Raw genomic sequence first — 19,603 nt, 5'->3', positions numbered from 1 at the left:
CCACGACACTAAAGATTGTTTACTGGGGAATTCGGAGGTTTTGGGTTTCATCCTTGGACACTTTTGTCCGAGTTACACAGACCAAAACACAAGAGAATTCAGCTCATAAACAGTACATAATCAAGACTAATACATTAATACCTTTAATCTTAAATCCTAACATGTTGTGCATAGTTGTCTTTTTTTTCTCCTATTCCTCACTCTTCTCTTAAGAAAACGCTCTCTCTCTCTCTCTCTCTCTCTCTGTCTACTCTGGATGGGAAGTAGTTAAATCAGCCATCACTTGAAAACTTAACACTTCTTTTCACAGCATTTTATCATAAAACAATGAGCATAGCAAAGGCAGCAAGCACCCAGATACACACCTCACTTCTTGAAAAGCCGATACAAATTGCCTGCTTCAGTAAAGAGCTCTTATTTTATACAGTCGTCACACAACTATCGGTTATAAAACTGCTGGTTGTAGAAGGCAGGAACGCTAAGTTAAAGACCAAAAGTGCTAGACTTTGCCTTGTGAATTAGTAAAAATATACAAAAATGTTATATAAATTTACCCTTTTTAAACATTCATTTGAAACTGAAACAGTCTACAAGAAATCAACACAGTCATTCTCGAAACTTCTAAGCTTATCAGTTATTGCTGCCTTGGCTTCATTGTAAAACGTGAATATCATTTAAGCCTACGCCCTTTTGTCATGTCATGAGTCAGTTTTGGTGCAAATCCACCCTTGTTTTTATGGCTTGATCCTTAAAGTGGGCTTTGCAAGGGTTAGAATGCCGATCAGGGAGGATATCAGCCCACAAAATCCAACCACCCCTGCGTTTGACTTGTAAATGCCCAACCTGTCGAAGGGAATGAAGAGATCGCAAATGTTCTTCACAGTGTCCAAGGCAACCGCTGGGTGGGATTTTAGAGTTTCTAAGAGCAGGAAAACAAAGGCATCCACCTGAGGAATGATAACTACAGCTACTTCAGGACACTGATTGAGACTTTGGTCCATTTTCTCTCTGAAATGTTTGTCTCTCGCTCTCTGCACCATCAGCTTGAGAACCACATAAACATCTCTAGTCAAATTCATTACTAATGAGTAGAAGTAGAAGCGAGAAGCGTTAAAGCTCCAGCGTTCCTTGTCAATACTGCGGATAAGGCCGACACTTTTGGCCCAAAGCACATTGTCACAGATAAAGTAGAGGGCGCGGTTGACGTTGGCCGCAGTGAGGCACAGGCACAGCACTCGGTCAGAGAGTTGCATGGTTCGCTTAGCAGCCTCAATGGAATTTGCTGTGTTTCCCAGCCTGAGCACTGACAAAGGAGGAAGACATAAAAGGGTATTAGAGCAAGAATCAATTTAATATGAAATGCCACGTCAACATTTCAAAGGAGCAGTTCACAGTCATTAGCAGAATACAGTTAACCTACTTTTACAGTCAATTACAAGCTTATCACACTTGCTACTCTGCAGGACAGAGGTCAAGGTCTTGACTCTCATTCTGTGTACTCAGTCTCTCCTGATGCGGCTCAGTCCTTCATACCTTCCTGCCTGAGCACCTTGGGAGATAAGTAAACCTGCAAGGTCATGCTTATATTAAAATGTGAGACAAAAAGTGTCTCACAATTACCAAGTGAGGCAGGCCAGGCACCGAGGCAGCAGAGCCCCTCGGGTTGCAGTTCGGATGAAGAGGAAAGAGATTAATTGGTGCATCAATACGGTGGTCCTCTGTGGCCCAGCCTTGACCTTTATGACGAATCCACTGCAACAGCATTAAGACAGACAAGATCTTTACTTCCTGACTCTGCCTTAAGGCATCGCCATATGCTTCATTTCCAAGTCAAATGTGTCTCAAGTCCACCTCGGCAACATTTTAATTCATACCAAAGCTGCGAAGAGTCAAAAGTTCAAAAAGCATAAGAATTCACCCCAGAGATCACGTATTTGTTTTGCCAGTTTTAAGCTCATAAGTCATTAATATTACCTGAGTAGAGCTATGGTTACAGCTCAGCTATGCAAAATGGGTTACTCTCCTTTCTCTCAGCACAGGAGGGGAATCGATTGATCGACCGCCGTATGTCAGACGAGAAAATGTTCAAGACTATACCGATAATCTCTGTGGGGAGATCACTGAACGTGTTATACAGCCAAATTCACCACACAGAGGTGGTCTTTACGTTACTTGAATGGCGATTTTTTTCCAATGAAGCTGGGGTTGTAAAATCATTGTTTCATAAGAGCCGAGCAGCATTCAGGAAATGCTTTAGGTGTGTCGTGAGTTGACGCGTGGTCTTAATGGGCCAACTTTCAGTCCCAATTTCTGACGTGTTTAGCTGACAGACAAAAGATACGAAGAAGAAGTATGAGAATAAGAGCAGCTTTATTGGGGATTCAGCTGTAATTAATGCATTTACACTCCTTCCTTCCTTCCACACTTCCTTGTGGTTTTTCATTGTTGCTCCTTCTCTTGCTGGTCGGGGGCAGTGGGACTAGTCTCGTCTAGTTGAGCGTTAGCATGCAGGAGCAATTTGACTCCCAACAGCAATATTCGGCCGTTTCAATCCGACTTTGGGAGCTTTGGTTTCCAATTGCAGTTGGACTAACGTGTTTTCCAAAAGCACAGTTTTGGTCACACTAATGTGTCGTGTCAGTGTTCCAGCTACAGTTTGCTTATACGTGTCTGCGCATGTTGAAGTCGAAAGAAAAAGCTTCGACATAGCTACAAGCTGGCCTTGAGCCAAGTGACTGAGGAGAGATTCAAGGCCAAACAGATTGCAAACTTGTACTAAACGCGCAAGAAGTTCGGTGTGCTTTTACAAAGCAGGAACGAAAGTGGCCTCAAACACAATTGGAAACACCAACGATGTTGTATACTGCTACTTCTGTCTTCATTTTTTGGGGGGAAAAAAAAACAACAAAAGCTTCAGACACTATTTCTACATAAAAGCTTGTTTTGTTTTTTAAAGAGAAATAAAAAATTCAAAGCCACCAGCTGGAAGGGGGATTTTTGCCAACAATGAAAAAAAATATTCAAAGAAATCCCTTTAAATGTTCTTGTCAAAATATAACAAATTACTATTTCTCAGCTTCACTGGCCTGAAATCACACTTCTGTATCCTACAGAATACATTACCCAGCTAAGGGTATAAAACAAAGACTCACAGATATTCAACAGATTATCGTAAATGCAAAACTATAAAACATGAATTACTGTTTGACTGCTAAATACGTTCAGTCTATGAATTCATCAATGTACCCACAGGTCTTTGTCGGCGGTTGGTGCTATATAGTTTTGCCACCCGACGGTCAACGTATTACAACTGAGATGTTAGAGGAAAGAGCAGAATCTTATGTGTCCTTTCTAAAAAGTGGAGATTTGTTTCCAGCCATCTGAACATCTTATAGTAGAAAGCAGAAGCAAGTCTGATATTTATATATATAAAAAAAAAAAAGTTTTAAAAGTCGACGCAAACAAAACACACAATGCATCTCTGGTCATAAAGATCATAAATTGGAAGGTCCTTGTTCCCATTTAGGAGACAGGAAGTAAACAAAACAACCTCTCTATAACCTCTCTTTTTATAGCACAACAAGGTTTGTTAGGGCGCAGAAAGGATGGCTAAACAAAATACCACTTTTAAGAATGATTTAGGCTTGTCGTAGATTTAATTTATTTGGAAAGCAAATATTGGCTTCATGGCTCTCTTTGGTTTGAATCAGTTCAGTCTTTTTGATCTGTTGATCAAACGAAACACTGCGCGTTGGAAAAATCTTGAGTATTTTAAACTTGAATTAATAAACTGTTAATCAAATAATAAAAAGAAAAGAGGGTACATCAGGTAGATGATCGTCTTTAACCTGTATCCACTTTGAATGACTCTGGTCATTTGACAGATATACTCACACTTTCGTCCAGCGCTCATGTTGGTTTCCAGACCTTTAAGTTTGGCCACGAGGTCCTTTCTCTCCGTGTTGTTTCGTAATAAATAGATGGAAAGTGCACATGCATATTGGGATGCCCTAAAATAAAAATGAAAAGATGTAAAAAGGGAGACAGCGAGAATGTAAAGAAAGTTACCACTCAAGATATCTCAGCGTTCGTCTCACCAAGAATCATCTTCTAACTTCAGTTCTAGTTTTCACCAATAAATCAAAGCAAACCCACACACACACACTAAACAACCCACCTGAATATACGGTCCCTTCCTTGGCTTTGGTTTGTGAAGTTTACCAACGCGTCCATGATTAAAACGAGCAGGAACAGGGTGTTCCAGTTAGCTACTGTTGTAGAGTTGTTTCAACCTCGTTGACAGACGGACTCGCTGACGTTAGTTTATCTTCCGTTGGCCCACAGACAGTTCTTCGTGCTACGTTAAAACAATGTCAGCATTTGTTGTTCACATAATCCTATCGATAAAAACAAAAGCAGATCATCAAAAAATTTAAAACTTCTTCCACGTGTTCCGTTTCCAAAGAGCTTAGCTAATTTGTGACGTCTGATCACCAGCACGTCCTTGTTTCGCTACGGACAGCTTAGGAAACGGAACAAAAGCCGAGCACATTTTGGCGGCGGACTAGCGAGTTATCGTTAGTTACTATGGCGACTGTACTGGAAAAAATCGACGCTGTTATATCTCTGATGTAAAATAACTAACATCACAGGGTGAAATTCTTCCATTAAAATGTTAAATGAAACAGTGTATTTATTGTCAAAAGTAAAAATATTCACTGTAACAGGTTACCATAACCCTAACATATCATATCAATAGATTGTGAACAACATATTTTTCTCTTTAAGATAACACAACTGAGGCTCACTTATAACTGAAGCTGGTAAACTAATGTAGTAAAATAGAGAAGTACAATATTTTCATCTGTAAAGTAGTGGAGCAAGAAAAGTTGTCCATTAACTGTCATGGAAAAGAAGGACTTAGAACTAAAGTAGAGTTTGCTTTGGTGCATTTTTACTGTTAACTGTCACAAACACAAAAATCGTTGTCCACTTTGTTGTACCTTCACAAAATTCAGCTAATTACTCATATGGTAAACAGTAAGTAAACTACTTCTTGCAGAAAGATGCGGTTTTTAATTGCTTTTCTATAGCCTTGAGTACAGCATTTAGCCATTGGCCAGCTGGAAGTGGCCACATTTGGATTAGAGGGTGGACTTGGAGAGTGATGCTTGAAATGTGACTCGACGTAAATGCATTTATTGGAAGCACAGTATGTATTTGATTATGGGTCAATATATAAAATTACCACAAGCATTCTAATTAGAGGAGTTGAATCTAACTGAAGACTGCAGTGACTTGTATGACATTTTGTAATAAAAGAGAGAAGTTGATGCTGTTTGAGTGGTAGGTAACTGATGCCAGATATGTTTTGTATCCTGCATCCAAGTGTCATCAGTAGTATAGCACTATTTAGCCCTTTTGCGTTGCCTATAAATAGTTGTGGTTTCCATGCCAATATAATTCATTGTATGAATGAAGTACTCACTTAAATTCACTTCTTTTTTTTTGTCTTATTTTTAAATGCCACTCTGCTGTGAAAGTTGAGTCCAAGAAGAAAAAGAGGACCAATTGGCCTTCATCACAAACTCATGGAAATTTCCAGAAGCCACAATATGTGTACTGATTCTTATTAGAATTCTATTGCTCGTCAAGCTAAAAAAAGCTCTGTATGGCAATGTGCATGGTAAATAGCTGTGTATCAGTTAAAACAGGGAAAACCTTGGGGTTAAATGGGACTTGTTGCGGTATGAACAGAGAGGACAAATCAAATAAAGAAATTACCATTTTATTTTCTTATGTGCATCCCTTTCTGTTGTCATGAGCAGCCTTGACATTTCTGAAAAAATAGATAATGTTCCATTTCCACTCAGCTCGACATTTAAATGGATTGTTTGTGTCAAATTCTTGTCATCATTTTAGTACAGGAGAAAGCAATTTAAAATTATGTCTTGGCGTTGCTCTTGAACGATGATGAATAATGTCAGTATCAGGGAAAACAAATATGTTAACAAGAAATAGCCCACACTGGTTAAAATCAGCTTGAAATCAGCCCCAGGATGAATTAATTGGTGCATTGGCTTCTTTAATTTTCCTGCTGGTTCACCCCAGAGTTCAGTGGAAGTGTGTTATGGGTAGAAACATGTTTCTCTGGGTGCACAGGAGGTGACGTGTGGCAGCAGATAAGTAAGGAACTTTTAAAACACATACTTCTGTTTGTTGCTTTTTGTGTTTGCAATTCTATTAGTTGAGTTGAACTTGGTTACATCATGTGGAGTCGGTGCCAGAAGGAGCTTAACTAGTTTAGCATTAGACGATGTTGAAAAAATCCCTGAAAAGCTGGACGTAAGCTGGGTCTATGAAACCAATTGATACATAAATCCAAGACAGACGGTTGAAAAAGCATCATAATATAGACAACATGCAATTCATAGCTCAATCCCAATTGTCTCCTAATGCTACAAAAGGGTAAACAAAACTATTGTGTTGCAAAACAACAGGTCCTGGGGTGGATTCTATCCCAATGAATAAAAGATGAACCTTTTAGGCCACTATGACAGAACTGAGATAGTTTCAGGGAAATATCAATGTATTCTTGGGTCTCATTTCAGGTAAATCCAACAGCTACTATCAACATCACAACAAATTCTGATGGGCAGCCCTCAGAAACTGTTCAGCAAAGAGGAACAGAGCTAACTTTAAAGAATACACAAAAATGAGCACAAAGACACCACAGGGATGGCATGTTTTTCTTCAACACCACACACAAATGCTATGTCAAAATACATAAAAGAAATCAAAATTTTGTACATTACAGCTGTGGGATGGAAAAGGCACAATTTCTCTGACGCAAAAGTGATGTAAGCTGTGGTTGTTATATCATTTGTTTGATACTTACTCTGTGGCAATTGTGGCAAGTGATTTTTTTTCTTTTATACCAATCATATGTTTTGTAAAATCCATAGAAAGGCTATCAAGCAGTGACTCATACACTGAAAGGACTGACAAACACTTGCCATGACTGACAATGAGTACAGCTTTGTTTTTACTACAGCTGACATGATATGCATCTGTTGTGCAAAGATTATAATAGAAAACATACTGATCAACTTTTTTATACATGTGTATATTCTGACATGTGACGTTTTGTCTGTGATGCTGGAGAAAAACAAACTGTCTCTGTGCGTTTTGTCTCCTGCAGTCTTGTAAGTCGCCCTTGTTCTAACTCTTGTTGGACACAGATTCATTGTGATGTCAACATTAGCTACTGATTACATATAAGGCTCAAGAAATACATATACAGAATATTTCTTTAGAAAATAACTTCAACGCAGTCACAGTGGGGGAAAAAAATAACCGGCTCCAAGATCAGTTATTTTATAGCTTTGGGACACAATTATGGTTCTGCTGTGTGCTGTACATTTTTTTGCACTTTTTCTCTCTGGGTCTTCTCAGTGAATCAGTAATAGATTTGCATCATATTACAGATAATAGAACACCAGTAATGCCATTAAAATGAACATTGTCATCCTATATTTACAACAAAGGTTCAGGCATCCTTACCTATCTGCTGCCACACACCACCTCTTGTGCATCCAGAAAAGCAATGTTTCATCCCTGAGGTGAACTAGCCGGCAAATTAAAGAAGCCAGTATTCCAAATCATTGCTCCAGGGGTGAAATGTTACGACTGGTGTCTGCACAATGGAATAGTTTTTTTTTCATGCTGCTGCCAATACAAATATGTTGTCTTCTCAACAACAGTCCCTCAGTTCACTTCAAGAATATGCATATTAATCGTGAACTATGTAAGCCTGCACAGAAGTGATGAAAGAGTTGCCCAGCTGTGTGCCACTTTACCACATTCTACAGAAATGAAAAGGCTGTTCCTGACAATATCCACAAATGATTTTCAATGTATTTATTAATTTCTCCTACAGCAAATGGTGTATTCGTCAAGGGTATTTGATATATTATAGGTATATATTCAACTCAGCTTATGATATTCCATTTTGGGGATTCAAATCATGAGGTTTGATTTGAAAATTACAGAAACTCGTCACTTTCAGAAATGACAACGTAGACAACTGCTAACACATATAAGATCACAGAACTGCTGAAGATATCATGATAAAGCTGTGCACTCCAACAATCATGTGTTGTTCTCCACACCACTGTGTGTGATCTCAAGCTTCTACATCACATACAAGATTGTTAGCCGCTAAAGTACTGTCTCTGAAGTTCAGTTTTTGTCTACAGTCAGTATGAAGTATTAGCTCTCTAAAAAGCCATGTATTGATTGCAGTTGGAAGGTTGAGCTCACACATAGTGTCTATACCCTATAAGCTGTTTGTACATACGGTCAGTCTGTCTTGTTAAGTCCTGATTCACGTACACTGAAATGTATCACTGGCAGTTACAGACAAGGCAGACAGACAAAAGCATGGCGAGCATTTTCTCACCTACAGCCCCTAGTTATCATAGAACATCAGATAGAGTTGCTGCCGACTGATTCAAAAACTATTAAAGATCATTATAACCCTTTCTAACCAGTGAACATGCTTCCTGATGGAGAGTTCTTCCCCACAATGGGAGAACTTTCAGAGTGCGTGTGTAGGCGTACAAAACTTCAGCTGAAAACTAATTTGCACACAGCTCACAGACTTTTCAAATGTTAACTAGTAGAGATGTGATTAAAAGCAAAATGAGCAAGAGGTTTTAAAACCGTACTTCTTAAAAAATGCTGTAGCTGCCCTCAGATATGACAATGCTTCTTTCTGAACACACACTTAGGTTTTGTCACTAAGAATATCAGACAAGCAATATTCCAATTCACAAACCCAAAGCCTGAGGGTAAAAAGTCAGACTTCAAAGATCTGTTTGTTTAATGTAAACTCCATCAGGAACTCGCTTCACAGCATGACCCCTGCACTGCAGAAAATAATAGACCCCTGTTAGTGTTTTTTCTTTTACAAAAAACACAAAAGAAACAAAAACACAGACACTTTACCTTGATTCATCATTTCCCAGTCTTTCCTATTATAACTTTATCTTTATCTAAAAAATTCGGTGAGATCAAAGATGCAGCAGCATCAACACGGTACAACACACCTCAAATCCAAGAACTTGATATGAAATCTGAGTAATGAACCTCAGAGCTTCATGCTTGGCTGTATCCAGTGTATATAAGCATTGTGAGGATGGCTGTGTGGCAGCTTCATGCCTTAATTCATTTTTGGCCTTCAATAAAATGACTAGAATGAAAACCTGATTTCAGCTTATGCCGCTTTTCTTTTTTTTTTTCTTTTTTAATTAGCAGTCATTGGATAGGATGATCTTGTGTAAGTCCAAGATATTCATAATTAGATCCTCAAACACATTTACACATTAATTCAGCACAAAGAATCGAAAGGTCCAGTGTGTGCTAATTGACTTTTATGAATCCCACAGAGTAAACACAGCAACTTCAAGCAAGAAATAAGAAATATAGTAAGTTTTGTCTCATAAATGTATTCAGCATTTCTGTACCAAGCCTGCGTATGGATGCATTTAAGTTAAGTTATCAAATGATACAATGAAAACCTATAGCATTGTCATTGTTCCAAAGTAATTAAGAATACTTTATGTAACGAGGAGCATCCATTAACTTAAAGGCTCTTCATGGGGAAATTGAAAATAAAATGCTTGAAGTTTTTTCAGACATTACATTGGCATATCACAAATCTAATCGATTCAGGAATCATTTTGTCAAAAAGATATTCATAAGTATGTGCACTTATAGTATAGTTTACATTTGATGATGTGGCTTGGTGTGCAGAGGTGGGATGACAGAGGCAGGGAGAGCAGCAGCAACTACCCCCAGAGTGAAGCAGCTTACAGAAGGGGTGGCAAAGGCTGAAACAGATGAAGTAGAGGGTTCTCTGTGATAATTAGCAATTTATTTCACACAAGGAAATATGGTGTTGAAATCAGTTGATGTACTGATATGTGGGTTGAGGTTGACAACGTAACCTATCCATATTAGTACTATTATAATATGCAATCTACATTGGTAATTCAGTGACAGTGTGTAGCGCTGTACTTAAATAACTAAAGCCAAAGAGGAAAAACAAGAAATAATATTAACTGCTACTTTATTTGGATGAGTCATAGGACATTATGTATATATATATATATAAATTGCTGTTGAAGATAGTTATGTGAAAAAAATACTCAGACCTTAATAGTGCCATGAGCAAACCTTAAACAAATGATGTAGCACTGTAAAGAAAAGTGGAAAAAAATATTTTCCCAGGGACGTGAGACTAATGAACTGATACTAAAAATTATTGCATAAAATTTACAAACTCGATCATTGTTTGTGCTCAGCTTTCCATAGATTTTGCTTAGTTTTTATTAGATAAATGATGACATGGTGTCATATGTCATGTGTTGTTGTTGCCCATTGTAGTTTCCCCTATTCTAATACCTGGCAAGGACCAGAAGAATTTTTTGTTTTGTCCTGATACATAAAACTTTTGAATTGAAAGTGGGTGGCTGTATAAGGGGTAGATGGTTAAAGAGACAGCAGCAATGATATTTTACCTTAGCATCCTCCTCAATCCACGTTCTGTGCAAAATCAAGAGGACAGTCCAGGACAGTTTCCTAACAAGGTTGTTGAGTCATTCCCCATCCTTCTCCATGGTTCCACCACGATCAATGTGTGGCGAGTGCAAGGAGGGACCACACAAAGCATTACAATATTGTCTGTGTACAAAGTGTTAACAGGCTGACGAGGCCCTGTGCGTAGCCTACAGGTTGCTGACAACGCCACCTTGGGACTTTCACCAAAATAATTAGTTTTACATTAGTAAAGGTCACACAAGTAAGTCCTACTCAGGAGGCATGAGACGTGGTTCAAAGTTTAAAACATTGTGTACACTTTATTAAATGATTTTTTGGAAAAACAATCAACCATTCAAGCGCAAAAGTAAAGGGGAAACTTAGGCTGGGCTGAGACTCATTGGTGGGATGACACAAGTGAGGGGAGAGGGGTCCACACTAAATCACATCAGCCACCATGGTTGCGACAGGCGCGTACACACTCACACACCACCGCAAACTGAGTGGAATATGTGGCGCACAAGGGGCAAGGCACGTGCGATCAGATGCACTGCTGAGAGATAATACCTTCAGATCGGAAGGAGGTGTTCAATTAGGGCCGTCACAATGCATAGGGTGCGAAAGCGTCTGTACTGCGACAAATGCATCGATGCCATCAGAGTATCTATTCTCAACTATGTGCTGCAGACTCTGAAGATCTGCACTCTATCACCTCTTCCTTCATCTGGATGAGTCATAGGTATCCTATGACTCCTCTGTGACCTCAGCCCTTTCTATTCATGACGCAACTGTTTTCTGTGCTGTCGAATGTATTGCTCATTATCAACAGCAAGGTACTACTATGCTCTTGGCATCAAATCTCTGCCCTAACTGCTTTTGTCTAAAGCTAGGGCATCTCTCTGCATAAAATTGTCACATCTTTATTAACTTCCCTCTGTTTCAGGTACCTTGCCCTTCCTCCCATGTCAAGTGTCTGATTGTCTTCCCTGATTCCAAAATGTTTCCACCTGTTCCCCATGGCTCCTCTTGTGCTCAAATAGCCTGCGTCTCCCTTGTCTTGTGCCAGTGTGTTGTAACCTGTCTCGTTCCAAACTCAAGCATCCTTGTCCCGTGAAATCTACAGCCTTGAATCCTAGAGCCTGCAGTTGAGTGATCCTCCTTTGTTTGTAATTTATTCCTTAGCCTTAGATTAGTCGCGGTAAGCTCCATAGCCTGTTTTTGTTCCTCCCTTAAGGAGTGATTTTAATTTCATTAATATTTCATAGCACCTCCAGTATAGGAGCGGATGCGTATAATTATTTGTAATTTCATAGAGCCTCCATTAGAACGAGAGGATTTTTGTTTTCTGTAAGTTTCATAATGCCTCTGTTTTTGGAGAGCGTCTTTTATTTGTTTTGCCTCTTTAGAAGAGTGTGCTAAAGCATGCGTACAGAGTGTTCGAAAGCAAAGTTTAAAGACAATCTTTTATAGTTTTTCGTTTTCCTCCTGGAGTGGAGTGAGTTTTGGTTTCTCCTCAAACATATTTATTGAGGAGAGTGCTTCAGGATTTTCACAGCCCCTTTGTTTTGCTCTGTCTGGAGATCCTCAACTTGTTTATTGTTAAATAAACATTCTTGCCTTGAAAATGACCCTGCATCTGTGTCCTGTGGTCCCTGACAAAGAATGAACACCATTTATAATATTGGGCTGTTAATACTGTAGTTAGAGATGCGTTTCTCTAAACCTTTATATGTTGCCTTGTGTTTTACACATTCTCTGGTACTTTTTCATCAGTAGATTAAATATATAGCTGCCTAATAATAAATAGTAATATCTATACCAATTTATGGATAATTCCTATATATGCATACAGACACATAATGAGACACACACACATATTGAAACATTTGTTGTTCATGTTGCTCAGACTAGAGAGCCTGATGAATAAAAAGGGTTATGAAATCACACAAAGTCAGCTAGTTTTTGATGAGTGCAGGTCTGATGCAGTATGGGAGGATTGTTATGATCTAGGGGCCACTGAACAGCTAAGAGGTCTCTTTCAGAAGAGCTGAGAAGCCTTAAAGTTGAGCAAGAGTGTAGGAGTTCAGAGAACCAAGAAGCAAATAGTCCACTCAAGCCTTCTTCTAGAATCGGATAAAACTTGAAGGTGATGCACTTTTGAGCTGGTATTGCTCACTCTACAGTAAGCCAGAGGCCCGGCAGCTGTTTTTATTTGCTTTTGCCAAAATGAGCAAAGCTTATTTGAGTATCTAAAATTGTGAGATAGAACTTTGTCAGTGGCCCTATTTCTCTTTGACTGGATATGGACAAGACCAAGTTAGCACGTTGAAGATATCACATCAGCTCTTATTTGCTGAACGCATAAGCTTAAGAAAAACTGAGGGACAATAAACAATGAGTGAAAGATTTAATTAGTGGTGGGTCAAACATCAGTGCACATGTGAATGACTTCAATGCTGTCTCTTCTCGAATATCTGAAATGAAAGGCTCCAAACACATTAAACATTTTCTTTAGAGGACAAAAGATGTGCCTGCATCAAGATGAGTCTCTAGTCTTCAACGAGTCCTCACACTGCTATGTTTTCTATAGGCAATAAATCCTTTCAAGCTTATTCGATTAAATCTAGCAAACAAAATGTGAGCTGCCCTTGCATTTACAGGCAACTTTGTGAACACAAACAACAGTACAGCAGGAGTTCAATGCAGAGAGGCAATCAAGACTAATGAGATCGCCTTTTTTTCCAAGACATCTTAGACTGAAAACAGATTATGAGCCAGGGTTATTTTGATATTCGATACATAAACATTTACAAGAATGTTTTCAATCTGGTGTTAAACCAGGAAAAGCAGGATTGAGGGGCTAAGTTGAGTAAACAAAACCGTCTGCTCATGCTGTTGCTGAGCAATGCACAACACATTTGAAAGTATTCAGCTGGTGATGACTGGGCTATAATTAGCAGCAGGAATGAGTCATACATTTAGAAAAGTCTTTCATTATTATTAGTTATTTATTAAAATGAGCTGTCTTCTATTGCAAGGATGCTTATTTCAAAGATATCATTTTTCCAATTTAACATTATACTATTTGACAAATATATTTTTCAAGCAATTGATTGCAGTTGCAATTTTTTTTATTGCAACATAATGCTTATAATGCGAAGCAGAGAGACACTATGGGTTAATCTTCTCATGCAATTTGCCACTGAAGATTCCCTCTTTCTCCATTTTAATACAAATATTTAAGCCACATATCTAATTTATCAGCAAGACCTGGCCCTCAGTAGGCAGCTCCTTATTTCACAACAATGTAGCCTCATATAAACCAGGCAGAGACTCAGATCTCATTATTGGCCTTACAGACAAGTGGGCAGCACATAAGAGAAGAAGCGGCTATTACCATTCATTTTAGAAATATATGGACAGCTCACCCACAATGGTGGAAATAACATAATCTGTATGGTGCAACAGACTCGGCAGAATTATTTGCAAATATAAATATCTGCACTGAGGTAGTGGTTATATATTAAGAGTGCCAAGCTTTCATTCAGATAAACATTTTGGAAACCTTGTAGTATCTAAGGTATATTAGTCCATTTTCAAAGCACCCTTTTATCCATACTGTTGAAGAGTGAGGATGTTCTCAGGTTTTAGATAATGTGCGATAAGAATATTGATATTTGTGTTTACTTGGAATCAATCAAAAAGGTGCTACATCAACATACTCAGGAGGAGTTTGTATATAAGGTAGGGTTTGACATTCAGATCAGCAGCTCCATCCTGGTCATGCACCACCAAAAGATGCAAATATTCAAATATGCAACAGTGGCCTTTCACAAACGCACAGGGGATCACGACTATAAAGAATAAAGAAAAAAGAATGTACGAAAATATTCATATTTTAACAAGCTGACAATCCTCTTTTGGCCTCTTCTTCCCTGAGGAAATCTCTCTTCTATCCAACCTTTAGGTGCATCAGCCCTCCATCTTTACCTCAAGTTAAACTGATTCATGGTATTGACCTTCTTGGAGGAAGGAGTAGGTCTAGTGTATAACTATATATGTATGTAGAACAGACTGCTGGTTGTCATTGCCGTTGATCATCTAAGATACAATCGAGGTATGATCAGCAGATAGGGTATACGGTCTTTCTCCAGATCTCAGCAACACAACTGATGAGAGACACAAGCCTATAATATCTTTGAAGTTGTTACACAATTATATTTGTTTTAGCTTATTACAGATTTGCCACTACTGGGGCAAACAGAGCTGATTGCAGCAAACTTCAGCCATGAAATATTTTACTTAACTTTCAGCTGTGGACTAAGTTATCAACATTATTAAGTGTTGCAACTTTCACTTTGATGATGAGGGCATCCCCAGCTAGTGACGCAGCCTAGCGGTTGGCACAGCAGGAGTGAGTCAGTCCAGCTTCGAACTGTGGCAGTGGTACATCCTTCAATCCCAACTGTTTCCCTGGGAAGTCAGTCAGAGCTGTGAGTAAATCTAAATGATGTGTTATATCAAATGCACATCATATACAGGATTGGGCAGGAAATTGTTAAAAAAAAAAAAACATTGCATATATTTACCGTAAGCAAACAGTCAAATCCAGCAGATTCTTCCACTGAGGTGTGATGCTGATAAAGTTGATCCTATATGACTGAAAAACAGTAAACAGCAAAACCACCTCCACACAAACGAGGACACAAAAACAGTGGTTATGCTGTATTTGGACTTTAAGCAATGTGCTCTGGACTCTAGTTCAGCAGTGAATTACCCTCCTGGTCTTTCTCACCCAAATGACCCGTCGGAGGGTTCTCTGCAGAGCGGAAGTGGGTATCTGTCAATCATAGTAGGAGTTTTTTGGTTTGTTGGCGATCTTCAGTCACAAGAAGTGATTGGCTAGAATCCCTATTTACGTTAAAGCAAATTTGCACATCAGTAATATGAATCAATTCAATTAAATTTTATTCATAAAGGTCCAAATTACAACACGTCATCTCAAGGCACTTCAAAGATACAATCCAATTCAAGCCAATTGTAATCCAATTCATTGTAATATAATCACAATTCAATCAAATCCAATTAATTAGTTTCCAAATTAGTCCAATTCATACTCACAAAGCCAATTTAAAAAAGCGGCCTTGCTAAGGAAACCAACTCTCTCTTCTGTGCAATCCAATCCCCCATCCTGAACATGCACAAGGCGACTGTAGAAAGAAAGTACTCCCTTTTAACAGGAAGAAACCTCTGGCAGAACCAGACTCGGGAAGAGTGGCCATCTACCTCGACCAGCTGGGGGTTGAGAGGACAGGAAAGAGGGGAAAACAAACACCATAACACCAGGCCAGGGATATCTGCTGAGAAAGAGAAACACAAGTTAATGATAAGAATAATGTTATATTATAAAATACAAAGGTTTATAGAAGCACTACAGCTGCAACCTGGAGCCTGTCTGCTACCTCCTACTCACTTCAGTGCAAGGAGCATACTTAAGACAGATAACTAGATGCTGCCCTCGCAAGGGGAAGAGTGGCCACTCTCTTGTCTCTTGAAATGTGAATACTTCAGAACTTTAAAGCTTGACCAATGACTTCCAACATGAATACATGAATGAGTCATTCCTCATTTTTTCATACCTCTCAACACGGCTCATAACGTACAGGCCCACACAAGCATCTGAATGGAAATACAACTCAAACGAGTGTTTCCACATCAGAGCAGACGTCATTCTCAGGTCTTTCATTTAAAGTTCCTGTGGCATGCTTTTCCATGTTTTCTTGCTGATCTGCAGTGTTAAAATGATGTATTGTCACCTCAAGCATCACCCAAAGCTAAAGAAAAAAAAAGAGGTAGACACATATTTTAGCATTCCTATGCAGAAGGAACTCTGTTTTATCCTGTCGTCTCAAACGCTCGCTCACAGGACTTTCCACTCAAAAGTTATAGCCACAATACTTTGGTTTTGCTTCAGAGATTTCTCAAATCATTTTTTTATTTTGTTGTGAGGGCAAGTTGACCTTTTTCAGCTTCCCCAGAGACACAGCAATCTTAGGTCAGTGGATGCGGTTTGTTTTTCCGATGTGTCCATCCAAGGTTTTTGTATGTATCCATTTGATGCTTCTACAACCACTCAGAGTTACTTACACAAGCAGCTGTAAAATTGCAGGTAATTGGCATATTTACCAAAAACAGATGTCCTGCTGGGCTCTTTGTGGCGATGGTTTGCCATGCCTCTCACTTTGATGTTCTGTATTGGAGTCTGTCTTGAACATGAACGGCTGGGCTCATGTGTTGTCATGCTTGAAAATGCAGCATGTCTCTCAAGGTTTATGATGATCGTGTCCACTTTAAGAGGCCACTAAGTCCTAATAAGGCGATGGGAAGGGGTTTAGATGAAGCAGCTGAAGCACTGCACATTCAATCATGCGCTGTTGTTGCATTGTGAGCATTGTGACCAGCATACATTTTGTCAATAACATGACAACGCTTCACGAAAACACGTTGCTTCTTCACTCTGGTTGGATTTAGACTACAGCATTATCTGGTTGGAGTTCTTCTGTTGATCTGTATATCAGTTAGTTCATCCTTCCTTTGCTATGTTTGAATTTAATTTGCAGTCTATTATTCCTGGCAGTACTTTTGGCTTCTTTTTAACAAAGACCGTCATCTCCTGTCTTCGCCTTTCTTCTGTAGTCCCACGTTTGGGTCCTAAACACAAACTCTGACAATATCTGCCTATATGAATAAAAACCACATGGGCACATTTTGGGGAGAAAAGTCTCATACCTTCAGCACACAACACATATGATTGTATGGCTTTCAAGAAAATGTTTAGGAGGAAAACTTTCTCTTTCTCCAGGAATATAAGATCCAGAGCCACCTGTCCCTCTCTGTGATTTCTGTCATAGGCTTTTGGTCACAAGAAAGCATAAGACCACAGAGGATCATCACTGGCTCCACTGGATTCCCATTTATAAAAGCATTTAGGGTCCATGTGTTTTGTCCACTTTCAGAGTCTAGCGGTTTTCCCCATCCCCAAAACATCTCATCCCTTTTTCCCTGTGGTTTCCATGTATGTGTCAGCGATTGCTTGTCTCACTCACCCGTGGCTCATCATCCTTCCAACAGCTTATAAGCTCTGGTCTGCGCTACAGTTTGTCAGTTTACCTACACAGTAGGCCTCTATGTTTGTGACTCAGAGCTGTCAAATATTTAAGCGACCCTGTTCTCTGTCTGTTTTAGGGAACACCAGTTCCTACCTGACTGACTCTCATGGCCATTCTGACTTGGAATTATTAAAAGCCTGTTTAGCTTTGCCGCCATTCTTGGAAAAGCCAGAGGGAATCGGACCCCCCTCTTTACTAGTTTGCATCTGTCCAAAAGAATCTGCAACATATGTGACAGAAATCAGTTAATTCAGCTTTACCATGAAGATGCAAGACTGCCTTAACTTGCCTGTTTGCTCCTCCAGTGTGTTGTTACTCACCGCTCACTTGTCTGTCCTCCTGAAGTCTCTGGCTTGGATCCCCAAGAAAATCTTCCGACCTACATCAGTTGTTTGATTAAAAATGAATCTGTTAAACATCCCTGTTGTTTCCAGCATCTGTTTAATGGGTCCATCCTCATGAAACTTTAAAAAGTCATTACTCTATCATTCTATGTATTTATCTATTCACCGCCTTAGATTAGTGTGCTGGTGGTGCTTCTGAAAAGAAACCCTTTATAATTAAGTAGAGACAAGGTGCCATGCTTTACTGCACTGCTGTGGAAAAAAAAAAGAAAATCAATAAAAACCTTGCTCCTGTGAGAACTCTGACATTCACTAGTGTCTTTTTTATTATTTTTCTGATGTGAGTGAGATAAGAAAGAAATGGAAAAAGAAAGGCACTGACAGTATTTATGCCACCCATATCATTTCCCAGACTTGCTTATCCTGATACAATCAAATACCTTCAAACTTCATCTTTCTGCAAAGAAAAATGATAATGAACAGATACAAGACGATGATAAGTGTGGTCTGCCTTCAATGTGCATAGCTTTGCAGGTCAGTTCTTTATGCTCTATGTCACCCTGACACTCATATCCCCCTCAGCTAAATAATCAATTGCTTTATATTTTGATTACACCTGTCCAGGGTGTACCCCACCTCTCATCCACTGACAGCTGGGAGATGCTCCAGCATCATATGATATTTTGATCAGTTCAGTTCAGCAAATTCCAACAATGTGTAGTCACTTTTTAGCTAGACAAGAAATATATTAGGCTGACTTTGATTTATTCAGATAAATTCCTGACGATATTCTAAAGATGTTGAAATGTACTAACATCAAATTTGTTGTGATTGAGATTTATTTGTGTGACTTGTACCTTTGATCCCCCGCTTGAGAGATAGTGGTGCCAAATACATAAGAAAGGACTAATTATTTAGCAAAAAGAGTTATCTTGAATTAACCTCATTTCAACTTGCATAGTTTTCATCATGCCCTGTGTAATGTTTTACTTTTGCTGTCAGGGCCATGTTTATCACATCAGATGAGTCAGACAGAACCCTTGTTATCTCTTTTGTTGTCTGAAGCGCCACACTTAAGTAAGTAATCTTTTGTCTACTTTGCTCAGTAGGTTTGCACTTCACAGACAGCTGAACTATCTGAAAAAGGTTATTTTAAACTTTAAGCCTCTGTGTACACGGTTATGTTGAATAGAGGGGACACTCTCTTTCAGGTCCAAGGTTTTATACATCAGGACATGATAAAAAAAAAGCTGGTTCACTTCTTACCTCAGTGTATCAACATGGCAACTGTTCCAGATTCAATAAAACTAAACGGTCTTTCATTCCCCTGCTGTGCAGAACACATTTTGTTTTTCTGTTTTAGTTATGTCACAGCACAACGATGAAAGATTCTCTAAAAATGAAATTTTAACAATCTGTCATCACTATTTCTGTCTCACTTGGTTACAGTGAACTGGAACGTTTTGCCTTAATGCCAGGCCACAAAGG

General features: G+C 39.0%; 1 protein-coding gene across 1 annotated transcript; it reads right to left on the bottom strand.

Annotated features, from left to right (window-relative positions):
- Positions 1-5: 5 nt before the first annotated feature.
- pex11a (peroxisomal biogenesis factor 11 alpha) lies at positions 6-4,524 on the bottom strand. The gene is made up of 3 exons (XM_072385810.1): positions 4,178-4,524; positions 3,895-4,010; positions 6-1,303 (listed from the first exon to the last, which is right to left on the bottom strand). The coding sequence occupies exons 1-3, from the start codon at positions 4,231-4,233 to the stop codon at positions 735-737; spliced, it is 741 nt and encodes a 246-aa protein (XP_072241911.1). The 5' UTR covers positions 4,234-4,524; the 3' UTR covers positions 6-734.
- Between the last annotated feature and the right edge of the window lie 15,079 nt (positions 4,525-19,603).

The sequence above is a fragment of the Leuresthes tenuis genome, unplaced genomic scaffold (genome assembly GCF_036924035.1).
Source record: "Leuresthes tenuis unplaced genomic scaffold, fLeuTen1.0.hap1 SCAF_5, whole genome shotgun sequence".
NCBI lineage: Eukaryota > Metazoa > Chordata > Actinopteri > Atheriniformes > Atherinopsidae > Leuresthes > Leuresthes tenuis.
The sequence above is the reverse complement of the archived record's forward strand: the minus strand, read 5'-3'. Positions and strand labels throughout refer to the sequence as shown.